Below are 12025 nucleotides of genomic sequence, written 5' to 3'. Positions count from 1 at the left end.
CGATAGCTGCCGCCTTACCGGCTTTACTGAAGTCAGGCCCTCCACGAATCCACAATAATGCAACACCAACACGTGGACCTGTTTCCACTGAATAATGTCTTATAGCTATAACATTGTACCACCCTGGCATTTACAAGGACTGGGCCTCGAGTAATGCAGATTTACAGGGTTCACTTTTCCAATGACCTGCCTACCTACACACAGTGACGGGATAAGCTAGTGCGGGGCCTGTAGCATATGTTATAAAGGGGCCCTAAATAAATAACAAATTAAAACACAATTTTTTTACTTGGACAGTAAAGATATAAGAATATACACTCATAATATAAGCATTGTCCTTGAAACTGATTGGTTCACACCAGAGACAAAAATGACCAAATTATTGCCTATTGGCATCCTCTGGTCTAGCACCGTTTGAGACGAGACTCAAAAGAAAGCTGTCTCTGGTGTGGACCAATCCGTTTCAAGGACGATGCTTATATTATCAGTGTGTTTTTTTGTTTGCATTCTGACCACAAGTATTGTGGTTAATGCAGACATGATTCCTTGTAAAAAGGTTTCAGTTTTGTTGCCAGAAAAAAGGGGGAAAACCTATTCTTATATTTTGGTACTGGCAAAGGAGGTCTCGTGATTGCATAGTAAAATCATTGTATTTTTTCATTTGTTATACAGCCAGATAATACGACAAATCGCTAACCTTAAACACCCAGTCGTTCATAAAGATTGAAGGCAGTATAGTACTACAGTAATAGAGAAAGTGCAGAACCGGAATTGATAGCTTTAAAGCATTTAGCGCGGGGCCCATGAAAGAGCGGGGCCCGTAGCACATGTAGCTACTTGTGCTACTCGTAGAATCCAGCACTGCCTACACATGGCTGTACGCGTGCACATCAACAGCCATTCTGTCAATCGACCACTGGACGAGCGCCTCCCCGCATCATACAAGTTTTGGGGCGGTTACTGAACCACACTTTTCACCACCCCGTCAAGGGGAATAGAAGTAGAGTACAACAGTGGATCTTTCTGTACTGCCTCCACACGCCCGCCTCGTAGCCCAGCGGCATAAAACAAGCCTCGTATTCACGTTGGTCGCCCATCCACATTACATCCAGCAACATGATGCTGGATGTAATTACCAGCGAAACGTCCTCCTCAAATTGTAAATGTTGTGGATTTACTCTCTAATACACCGGTGGGCTTCAGTAGTAACTAATTGTCGCATTGTTTACGTGACAAACCTTACCGGCTGTGTCGGGTGGTGGAGGGTTATGACACATTTATACTTAACGCGATCTAACCCAAAACACTTCATTATGAATAAGTTTCAACTGAAAATAAGCCACTTCATTGAGCTATTGTTTGTGATAGCCAGGTTTATGAAGAAAAAAAATAGTTTACATTTGTTGCACACCTGGATCGGAAAGTCGGAAAGAACCCCAACCCAGTGGTTCCTGTACCTTGTTACCTAATCTCCTCCACCAGGACCCACTTCCAAATCAGGGTACGGCGGCTATCCCACGCTCACCATTTTTATTTACCAATTTATTTATTTTCTTTCCGCAAGCCCTAAAGCCACCGACCCCATCGAAAATCGCTGCAGTCAGTGATTCCCTTCAATGCCTCCGAGCCTGTCCGGGCAGCCGGCCTGGCGAACCGCGGCGGTGCCGCACGGAGCGACAGACGCACACGCACGCACGCACACGCAGACACACCCACGCACGCACACGCAGACACACGCGCGTGTGGGATTTGTTTTTCGCGAACGGGGATTACACCTGAGCTCCACAGGTGAGTCGCGTTACCCAGCGCAGATGCCCGCGCGCGCTGCCAATGACTGCGTCCTATAAACTTAAACTATATATATAAAAATTGACCAGGTAAGGCCTCCTGAGCAGTGTAGCTCTTTTTTTCAGAAGCGACCTGGCTATCACAAATGATATCCCGACGAAGTGGCTTATCGGTTCGAAATTGAAAACAGACAAATACTCTGAACGCACGTTGATTCTGAATGTGGAGCTAAAAAACCGGAGACACGCAAACTCCATATATACAGCAGGCGTCAGGTTTGGGATTTAATCCACAACCTCCTGTATACCAGGCGAGGTAGTTAACATCTCGCTGTATAATAATTTCAATCTCACTTCCGGATGAAGGCCTCCCCATGCTGTGTCAGTCGAGGGCGGTTGTTTAACCATACTTCACCACGCTGGTCAGTGTATGTTGGTCAAGGCTATAGGGGGGGGAAGTTTAGGTTTGGTAATCCAGGAAAGACTGAGTCTCAAGACTCTTTTCAGGAGGGCCCTGCCAGGTTTTCGCAGAGGCTGGGAGCGATGTCACTGCTGCTGCCGCGTGTGTAATTCCAATCGAGTCATCACAGGTAAAAAACTAATTTTGCAGTGGGATGTTTTGGTCAATACCAGTTACACCACGTGTGTTTTCAGCTTTGGGATGAAACCGGAGAACCCAGAGGAAACGCATACAGAACAGGGGGGAAACATACAAACTTCATAAAGGATGGCACCAAAAAAGAGTGTAACCATTGCACCACAACCTTGCCACCCATCTCTAACTAGTTGGGCTACCGGGTTCAAACAGAGTCAGAATATGTATTCATACTGGAAGAATCCGATGAGCTAAAAATCTCTTTTTCGCAGATGTCCAGTAGCTGCAGTGCGCTAACCCATTGTGCCACCGCTCCGCAACGCGCTATTCTTACACCTCGCCCACACGTGCACGAACAAGAGTGGACAGAACCGTCCCGACAGTGCACGGGGCGAATGAGCGAATGCCGAAATCTCGCGTCAGCGGTGTTTTACGTTACTATGTACGTTGACCTTCTAAGCGCACCGTACGTAGCCCAACCGTGCGCTAACTGGAGGTGCGGGACACCAAACTAAACACATTGTTAATGCTCCACTGCAGTGCCTTGCGAGGTTGTATACAACGCAGTGATGTCACGTTAAGGGCCCATGGTGTAAAAATAGGCCACTCACCAATAACAATGGCCCATCTGTGGGGAGGGGGAGTGTACGACACGTGCTGCATCTTGTGCCCCCCTTCCACCACCCGCCCCCCCGCATCTCACCTGGCTTCGTGGCGAGTCTCGCCGCCTGCTCCGAGTAAGCCGACGCGTTGGGGTAGGCGAATGCGGAGCTGCCTGTAGGAGACACACAACAGCCGCTCGTGGTAGGCACGCGGACACGCGCTCGCCCGCTCGACCGCTCGCTCGCGCCGTTCGCGTTCCTCTCCCACGTCCTCTCGTGCCACGTCGGCGTGCCCTGGATGGTCATGGGGCTCAGTCGCCGGGACAAATGCAGAGTAAATTAAAAAAAATCCCTAAATTTAAACGCGCGCTTCGCGTGTTACTTTGCCGCCCGGGGGAACGCTCTCTGGAGCATTGCCCGTCAGAGCAGCTTTGTAAATGCGTTCTTCCCTAAGTGTTGTGTCGTGTGCACGGAAGCGGAGTGCTAGGTGTGCTAGGTGCGTGTGTGCGTGCTAGGTGTGTGTGCTCGGTGTCCGAGTTGCGTATGTGTACGAGAGCCAAGGCAGCGGAGGACACGGGTTTGGGTGAGCGCATCTCCGTCAAGCAAAGTCGAGCAGCGCAGGTAGTGTGGGTGCTTCTGGTCACGCGAGCGGGGGGGTGCGGACCCAGCACGGGCAGGAATGGTACGAAGACATGCCGCCCAGCCTTGCCACAACCCCGCCTCCTGTCACCTGCCCCTAGGACCTCTCCCAGAACCCAAGATCCCCTCCTCCCCCCCACTCACCCCCCCACCCCCGATTCCAATATTTGATTGTCCATCGTGATGGCGATGATGTCCGTGTGTATGCACGAGCCCCACGCGACGGTAATCGCGGCGCTGCAGCGGTAGTGTGTGGTGATAGAGGAGTGCGCAAGCGGTGCAACTGCGCCCCACCGCGCCACGGCACCGGAGAGACCCCAGGCACCGTGCTCATGAAGAGGGGCGGTGAATTGAACAGGGGCAGGACTTCCCTATTTCAATCCTTGCAACCATAGGGGCCATGCCAATCCGGGCTACTTTTGCCACACTGCCGCACGGTTTCGGCGTTATTGACAGATGCGGGCTGTGCACATCTCGTGAGGATGTCCGCACGAGATAGAGGCCTCAGGCGAAAGAAGAAAAAAATCCCATGGATTTTAACATTATCCAGGCCGCACATTATTGATGATACCGTAATTATATTTTTTTGTGTTTCAAAGAAGCCGGTTTCCCTGCACATGAAACCGTTGTACTGTATAGATGACAACACACACAACGCACTAAACGTCAATAATAATCATACAATCAGTGAGTATGATCAGTTAGTATAATCGGTGGATAGGGATTAGTTCAGTGTGCGTTACCTGCACAGGCAGTGGCAGTTAAAGTTAAATGTAAATTTCAAAAATATGCCCGTACGATCATTCAATAGGACTTTGTTAACAGAGTTAGTGAACGTGTGGTCGTGTCGGAAATTGCAATTACAAATTGCAGAGGCTGGAATTTGTTCTGCAATCGATGGGACACAGGCATGCTCAATTTCGTTTGACGGGTCCGTGCTTTCTGCAAGCGCTTGAACGTGCAGGCTGCATGCAAGTCAAACGCGGCTCCAACCATTAAAACCCTTCCGCAATTCGATGAAACGTCGCGAATCGGAGCGGCGATCGGAATTCACGAATGGATTCTCCTCCTTTACCTTCGCCCTTGCAGTGGGACAGACAGAGGGCTGCACGCACTCGGTACGTGTGACGGTATTACATTTAGGTTTGGAATCTTGAAACGTACTCGATTCTTACTTGCACGAGTTGACGATGCACGTACTGCGAGTGCAAGAATCGATTACATTTTTGTCATCGTTACGACCCCACACCAATGAACATTCGTTGCACCGCGGAGGAAGAACTCTTCTGCGACGAACAAATGCATTTCTTCCGCCAATCAGAATCTCTTTTTTTGAGCCAGGCGACACCGTCACGGGAAATTGAACAGAGGGCACCTTCACCACCATTGGTGGCAACAGTCCCAACGGTAGCAAAGCAGGACCGCGGGCGCGTTGCGTGGGATGACAGTTACGCTGGGCCATTTAGCGCGTACGGCTCGCGTCCGCTTTGTAATCCGAGTGTCGTTTTTTTTTTGCAGGATGGGCCGCGTTTAACCTCCTGAAGCTGCCCGCAGGAGTGCGTGACGGAGATTCCGAGAAAGAGAGACCGACGGTTTTGCGGCCGACGTCGCAGACCCAACCCGGACAAACAAAAAAACAATAATCCACACGTGAATCGCGCCCGGGAACGTTCTCGCGTTCCGTTCGTCAGCTCCACCAGGGCTCACGAGGGAAACGTCAAGAGGCGGGCGGACGCAGGCGGGGAGGCAGAGCCACAGGAGGGAGAGGTGGCGCCATGCAGGGGCGTTGAACGGGGGGGGGGGGGCGCGTGCGGGTGGTAAGGGGTGGTGAAGGGTGGCAGGCAGGCAAGCACATGGTGGGGGGTGTGAGGGGGGTGTGACGGAGAGGAAAGTGGGGGTGGGGGGTTGTGTCTTTGGGGAGTGGGGGTCAGGCCTAGGCTCGCTCTCCCCTCGTCTCTCTCGTTTTGCAACTTCGGGGGGAGGGGGGCGAGTGGCCGCTACCTCGAGCTTGCGTTGTCCTCGGTGACGACTGCAGGGCGCTATCCACGTCGTCACATGTCAAGTGTGGGAGTGGCGCTGTAACAGAGTGGGGGGCAGCTCCCAGTTTACTTGCAGCCAAGCAGCAGGGGCAGGCGAGGAGGATTTCGAGTGAGGCGTGCCAGGTCACCTCATTCCCTCTTCGGAATTCATCATTAAACTCTTGACGGAAAAAAATCCAGCCCTCTCGTCCTTCCCCCTCCCCTCCGCCTCAACCCCACCACCGCCACCCCAAGAACCTCTCCCCACCCTGCTCTCTCCAGCGCACACCCACCCACCCACCCACTCACCAACCCACCCACCCACTCACCAACCCACCCACCCACTCACCAACCCACCCACCCACTCACCTACCCACCCACCCACTCACCAACCCACCCACCCACTCACCAACCCACCCACCAACTCACCCACCCACTCACCAACCCACCGGGTCTTTTCCTAGGGCGACCGTGCACCGAGCGGAGGAGATGAATGGGGGCGTTCGCGGCAAGGAGTGAGGGAGCGCCAAGACACCAGGAGGAGGCCAGCGCAGTGGCGGTGTTCGAATTTTAGCGGCCAGAAGCTGCGAGTGAGGACATCTCTCGTCAACAGTTATTGAGCATGCGGGGACGCGGGGATGCGGGATGGCCAGAGGGCACCGGTCGGTTGATGTGGCGGCGGATGGTGGGGGGCATGCAGTGTATTCTTACCTCTTGTTTTTAAACGTCCGATTAGCAGGAAGAGAATACAGAGGTAGAGTTAAAAGCGTCCGGAGAAAGAGGTCCCAAACAAGGCAGGGGGGTTAACGAAGGTCCCTTCGTCATTTTAAACGAACGTATCGCGTGCGGTGACGTGTACGCGTGGGCTAACGCATCGCGTGGGCTAACGCATCGTGTGGGCTAACGTATCGTGTGGGTTAACGCATCGTGTGGATTAACGTGTCACCGCGCGGCTGACTGAGACGTAGCTTTTTGTGACCGGACTGAACGGTGGTCGGGCACTCGTGCGGCTCTTGTTCGTGTGACCCTGTGGCATGTGACCTGCGGGCACGTGGCTCTAGCGCCACCGCCGTGTCCTCTCGCGTGGAAACCTTCGCCCCCCCCCACCGAGCTCCGTGACATTTGTGTCTCCCCCCGTGAACGCGTTTGAATGTTTCGCAGTCGCCTTAAATCGAGGGGCACCTTGGTAACGGGTGTGGGCCACACCGATTGTGCAACTCATTTTATTAATCACCCGACGGTTATCTACTGCCACATTCTAAAGCAATAACAACAAATTTGGGTCGTCCAGGTCATTTGCCACGACACCGTTCTTAAAGACCACAAGCGACGCAACACAAGCGACGGAAATCAAGAGGCGCTCGCGACCCAACGTGTGAACAGAAGTTGCGTCACTGAATAGACTCTCTCTGTGACCCCCCCCCCCCCGTCTAAATCCATCACGGGGCCCTTTCCACCCGAAGGGTGCTCTTCCTTCTGAAGAATTCCACTGTTGTCTCGCGTGCCCTGATTAAATCGTCAGGAGCCAATTCGCCGACGTGGCAATTTTCCAGTGGGCGGCTGTGGGACTCCACGACACGTCCATCGAGTCGGCCGGCAGTCTGACCAACGACCTGACCATCGAACTGACCATCAACCCGACCATCGATGTGGCTAGCGAATTGACCATCAACCTGACCAGACACAACACCATCGGCCTGACCAGCGACCTGGCCATCGACCCGTCCGGCACCCGCCCTCTGCGACGAACGATCCGACGCACCCACCCGCCCGCCCCGGCCTACCCGGCCGCGAGGAGGCCACTCACTTTCCCTGAGGTAGTTCAAGTGCGACAGCAGCACTTCGGCGTTGTAGGCCGTCGTGAGGCGCATGAGGTCCTCCTTGCTCATCTTGCACAGCTCCTTGCCGTCCACGGCCTGGAAAAGAGCCGGCTCCACCTCCAGGAGGCCGTACTCCTTCACAGCCCACTCGAGCCACTGGCGCACGTGCTCAGGTGTCCACAGGGTCGGGTCTGCGAGCGGGCAAGGGGGGGGGGAAGGTGACCGTGGAACACATGAATGTGTTGGGGTGTATGAGACGCAGTGGTGCAGCGGAAAACACACTGCGCTATGAACCCAGCAACCCGAGTTCCGATTCCCGCACATGGCCAACACCGGTGACGATTATTTGAATTGGTCCTGGGCCTCCCCTACGTCGACTCTACCTCAAATAAGCACCTGATGAGGTGTGTAAACATCGCCACTGGGGAGACAAAGGCGGCCGGGCGTGGCGTTGGCCACCCACCCCCTCGTCTGCCCTGCCAGCCTTCATAGGTGCTCGCTAACAGCACTTGCCCCAACAGTCTGTTAAGGCTATATAGGGGATCTTTGTCATTGTACACGTACGTATGTTGAATTTCTTTCGCACTGTAAAGTAGTAAACTGTGCCAATCGAAGGTGCGGGGGGAAGGACTACAAACTAAATACAAAATGGGTAATGGGACGTAGCTTTTAACGAGACTGAGTGGTGACCGGGCACTCGTGTGGCTCATGTTCGTTTGACCTGTGTGTGACCTCTGTGTGACCTCTGTGTGACCTGAGTGTGACCCGTGTGCACTGCTCTAGCGTAGAGACCTCTAAAAAATGTTTTTTACATTTCGTTTTAAAAGTGCATAACTCCAGTGGCTTCCCTAATATCGGAAGTATTCGCATTCCAGACGGCCGCAGAAACGCACCTTAAAGCGCCGCGCGATACGGTGACCGTCGTTATTTGTGCGTATGTATGATTAACTTCCGTCGCACCGTACGTAGCCAAGCGCGCTAATCGGAGGTGCGGTTTGTGCAGTCGGCTCGCAAGGCGAGGCACGAACGCGACGCGTCGAGCGACTCGTGATGCCGGCAAACAACGGAGAAGCAAACTCGACAAGCGGTCGTTACAATGCCATGCTCCACGTTGGGAATTTGAATGTCGTACGAAAAGGGAGAGAGCGAGAAAGAGAGAGACTTAATGGGGCGACCATCAACAAACTGCACGGTGTTGAATCGCTGCGTGGTAAACAGAGGCTGCAAGGCATTATTTGCCTACATTGCAGTTGTTTGTTGTAGCCAGTTTCATTCCGATTGTGTTATTGGCAGCATGCAAATTTTTTCCCACAATTGCATTGTCGGTGTCACATCACGAAAAGATGCCATGATGCAGGATATATCTCGCAGACCAGCGCAATGATTTGTGTTGGAAGAACGGCCCATGGAAGCGGATATCACAGAGCTACCTGTGAGACCTCCTCTTCAAGTGACCTCTGTTCCGCACACATTAGAGGGTAGCACTTCCCACTCGCTCGACATACGAGAGTGAGGTTCAGCACAAGTTGGCATAGGAGGAGGACACAGCTGGTGCATCTGCCAGTCAACTCAGTCGGCCAACCCGCACCTGCTGGGTCTGTCCTGTGACCACTTCACGTGGCCTCAAAGCGCACCTGGTCTGGCACGGGCGCCGTGGTGACGTCACCGTCACGGTGGCTGTTGTTTATTGCTATATACATTCTTAAGCCCTCCCTGTCTCCTCCCCCCCTCAGCCGGTATATAAAAGGTCGGGTCTCTTGGGATTTCTCTTTACTTGATACAGCAATTGTGCTGTGACTGTTCCACCTGAAGACGGAAGCTTGTGTTGCCTCCGAAACGTCGTGATTTATTATTTTATTTCTATTATTTCTCATAATAATTTTATTATTTACTTAATTATTTATTATTTACCTACGCGACTTTACCGAAAAGATCTAAGAGTATGAATCCTTGCAGTCACGAAAGCTTCAAATCTAGAATTCTTAAGCCAAACAAAAGCGCACGACCAAATTCAACGTGATGATTGTTTTTTTTTCTTGCCATTGTTATAATGTAGAGAAAGCGACGCATGCTTTGCATAGTCCGTACCGGCCGGTACAATGACCCGACGCTCGCTGGCCGTTGTGTTGGGCGGCGGCAGCCCCTTGTCGTCCAGGTAGCCGCCGTACCCCGGCTGCGACGCCTCCACCGCGCCCGGCGCAGGCATCTTAGCTCGCTTGGTCACGCTGCAATCAACCGGCGACTCCCTGCAAGAGATTGAGTGAGAGGGAGAGTTAGATAAAGCGAGAGAGTGAGAGAGAGAGTGAGAGTGTCAGAGAGAGTGTGCGAATGGGACAGCATGGTCACGAGAGCAATATGACGTTGCTTATCATGGTTAAATACATTTTTTCATTCGGGTAGCAATTGAGTGCCTTGTGCTCACAAGAAGAACAAATCTTTCCAGGAGCTAAGCAGGAATGAGCCTGGATAGGCCTTGGTTGGGTGACTGCCATGCATAACGTGGGTGTTAGGGGCAGCTGTGGGTCTACAACACCAGCAGAGGGAATTGGGCAAAAGCTACTGTTGTACTGTACTACGCTCCAGCGTTTCTGCTCCCCACCATCATCAGCCCACACTGTGACCAGCATGGCGAAGAATGATGAAATAAGTCCCGTGGCCCTCATCCAGCAGTGGATTGGCAAAGAGGGCGCCGTGCGGGAACATCGAGCAGGGTTGATGGATCACACAGAGATTTGTGAAACTCGCTGGGCTGTGAGAGCAGCTGAAGGATGGCAGTACAACAAGGGGGTGGAGATGGAGGGGGTGGGGGTTCGTGAACCCATCCGTGTGGACCGATGAATGTTATCCCCTTTGTAGGTGTGGTGGGTTTTATTTGCGTACTCTTGTTTCTTAGCCCTCCTCAGCGTGCAATGCAAGGGCATTGGTCAAACATTGCAAGATAAAATGCTCCTGCAAAAGAGTCTTGAGACTTAGTAAGGCTTTCACAGATAAGTATAATCATATGATAATCATCATCAATAATATGCATTCATTGACTAAGTGTCAATCTGAGTGCACAACTCCAAATTGAAACACAGTTCTAATCCTAATTGGGGGTCAACTCAACCCATCATCTAGTGCGGGTCACTAAAACTAGCACTAGTTTTTCTTATTTGTTTGGCAAATCAAACATTGGGCCCTCCTCGGAAAGTTACTCTGGGCCTCGTCACGAGAATGTGAAATTTCCATTGACGGCTCAGTAAAGCCAAATGGTGGGGTTAGCGCCCACCATACGTTTGTCACCGTCCACCATGTTCCAAAAAGGGGTGTGGATTTTTTTTTGTTCAACCCCTCATCTGGTCCCGAGAAAGCAGAATTCAACTGAGCCCACGCGACGTACGGTGGGTTGGTTAGAGAAAAGCAGAAGTCGCACACTGTATTCACACATAGTTTCTCAACAGAAGTGTAAAAAAACGGCGAACATTGGCACACGCACGTCGCTATCGGAGCGGGAACACGCCGATTGCGTTCACTTATTTATTATTATATAGACTGTGCCACCTTAGTGACCAAGCCACCTTGAATGTACCCAATCTTGTCAGGTCCATCTCATAGGGCGCCACGGTGGCGAGATGTTAACTACCTCGACTGGTATGCAGGAGCTCTTGGTGGCGGGCGTTACCTGGTAAAAAAATAAATAATAGTTTTAATAAGCTCAGCAGATTTGAGCCTGGATAACGCTCGAATGGGTGACCACCGTGCGTGACAATAGGCTGCTGGGAGGCTACGTTGCGGGCAGAGGAGGGTGATGAAAAATCCATAGTTTTTTTGTCCGCTCCAACGTCTACACTTCCTCGCCTTTACCAACCTGCACAGACCAGCATGGTCAAGTATGGTCAAATAAACACCCCCCCCCCCAACACACAACCCACATGGCGTGGGGTGGCCCTCATTCAGCGATGGATGGACAAATATGGCTGTACGCAGCCAACACACAACAGAGGCGGCCACCGCATCTCGCACTTTCAGATGCACTTCAACCCTCTTCCTTCCGATATTCGGAAGCCACTGGGAACTGTGCACTTTTAAATCACCTGGATTGAAAAACTCATCTGTTTAGTTTTAGTTGTCCTTCCCCCCGCACCTCTGATGAGCACGGTTGGCCACGTTACAGTGCCGAAAGAAGTTCAACTTGCACACACATGACGTACAAACGGAGACAAGAATACGAGCGACGAGCAAAGTCAAACGCCTCTCGCACGTGCCTGACAAATTGTCCGCGAATGCCAACGACACCAATCAGACATACGCGCGTGCTTAAATGGGCAAAATAAAGTCAACACGCGATACTGCATCGATGCTGTTGCCCTTACGAATTGTAAGGGTGCTCTCGAAGGTATCATTCATTATGAGAGAATCACAAGACGGTAGTTTTTAACCGCACTGTTGGAAACGTTGTCAGCATATTGCTCACGTATTTAAGGTGAACAACGTCCATCCTGGACATCGTCAGGAGAATGGCACCAGACAGACAAAGAGGTAGGTAGGTGGATATAAGTCGCTACACTGAAAATGCTTCAGTGGA

The 12025-nt window shown here is 52.0% G+C and overlaps 1 protein-coding gene across 8 annotated transcripts in view; it reads right to left on the bottom strand.

Moving 5' to 3' along the window:
• The window catches only part of LOC144932757 (Friend leukemia integration 1 transcription factor-like), a 46971-nt gene that overhangs the window by 12178 nt on the left and 22768 nt on the right, over positions 1-12025 (bottom strand). For all 8 annotated transcript variants that reach the window (XM_078857173.1, XM_078857174.1, XM_078857175.1 and 5 more), the window contains exons 3-5: positions 9550-9707; positions 7449-7652; positions 3086-3157 (exon numbers count right to left, since the gene is read on the bottom strand). In XM_078857173.1, the coding sequence (XP_078713299.1) occupies positions 3086-3157; positions 7449-7652; positions 9550-9707 (434 nt within the window). The remainder of the gene's footprint in view (positions 1-3085; positions 3158-7448; positions 7653-9549; positions 9708-12025) is intronic.

Source organism: Lampetra fluviatilis, chromosome 5 (assembly GCF_964198595.1).
Source record: "Lampetra fluviatilis chromosome 5, kcLamFluv1.1, whole genome shotgun sequence".
Classification (NCBI taxonomy): Eukaryota; Metazoa; Chordata; class Hyperoartia; order Petromyzontiformes; family Petromyzontidae; genus Lampetra; species Lampetra fluviatilis.
Note: the sequence above shows the minus strand (reverse complement) of the source record. Positions and strands in the feature narration are given on the sequence as shown.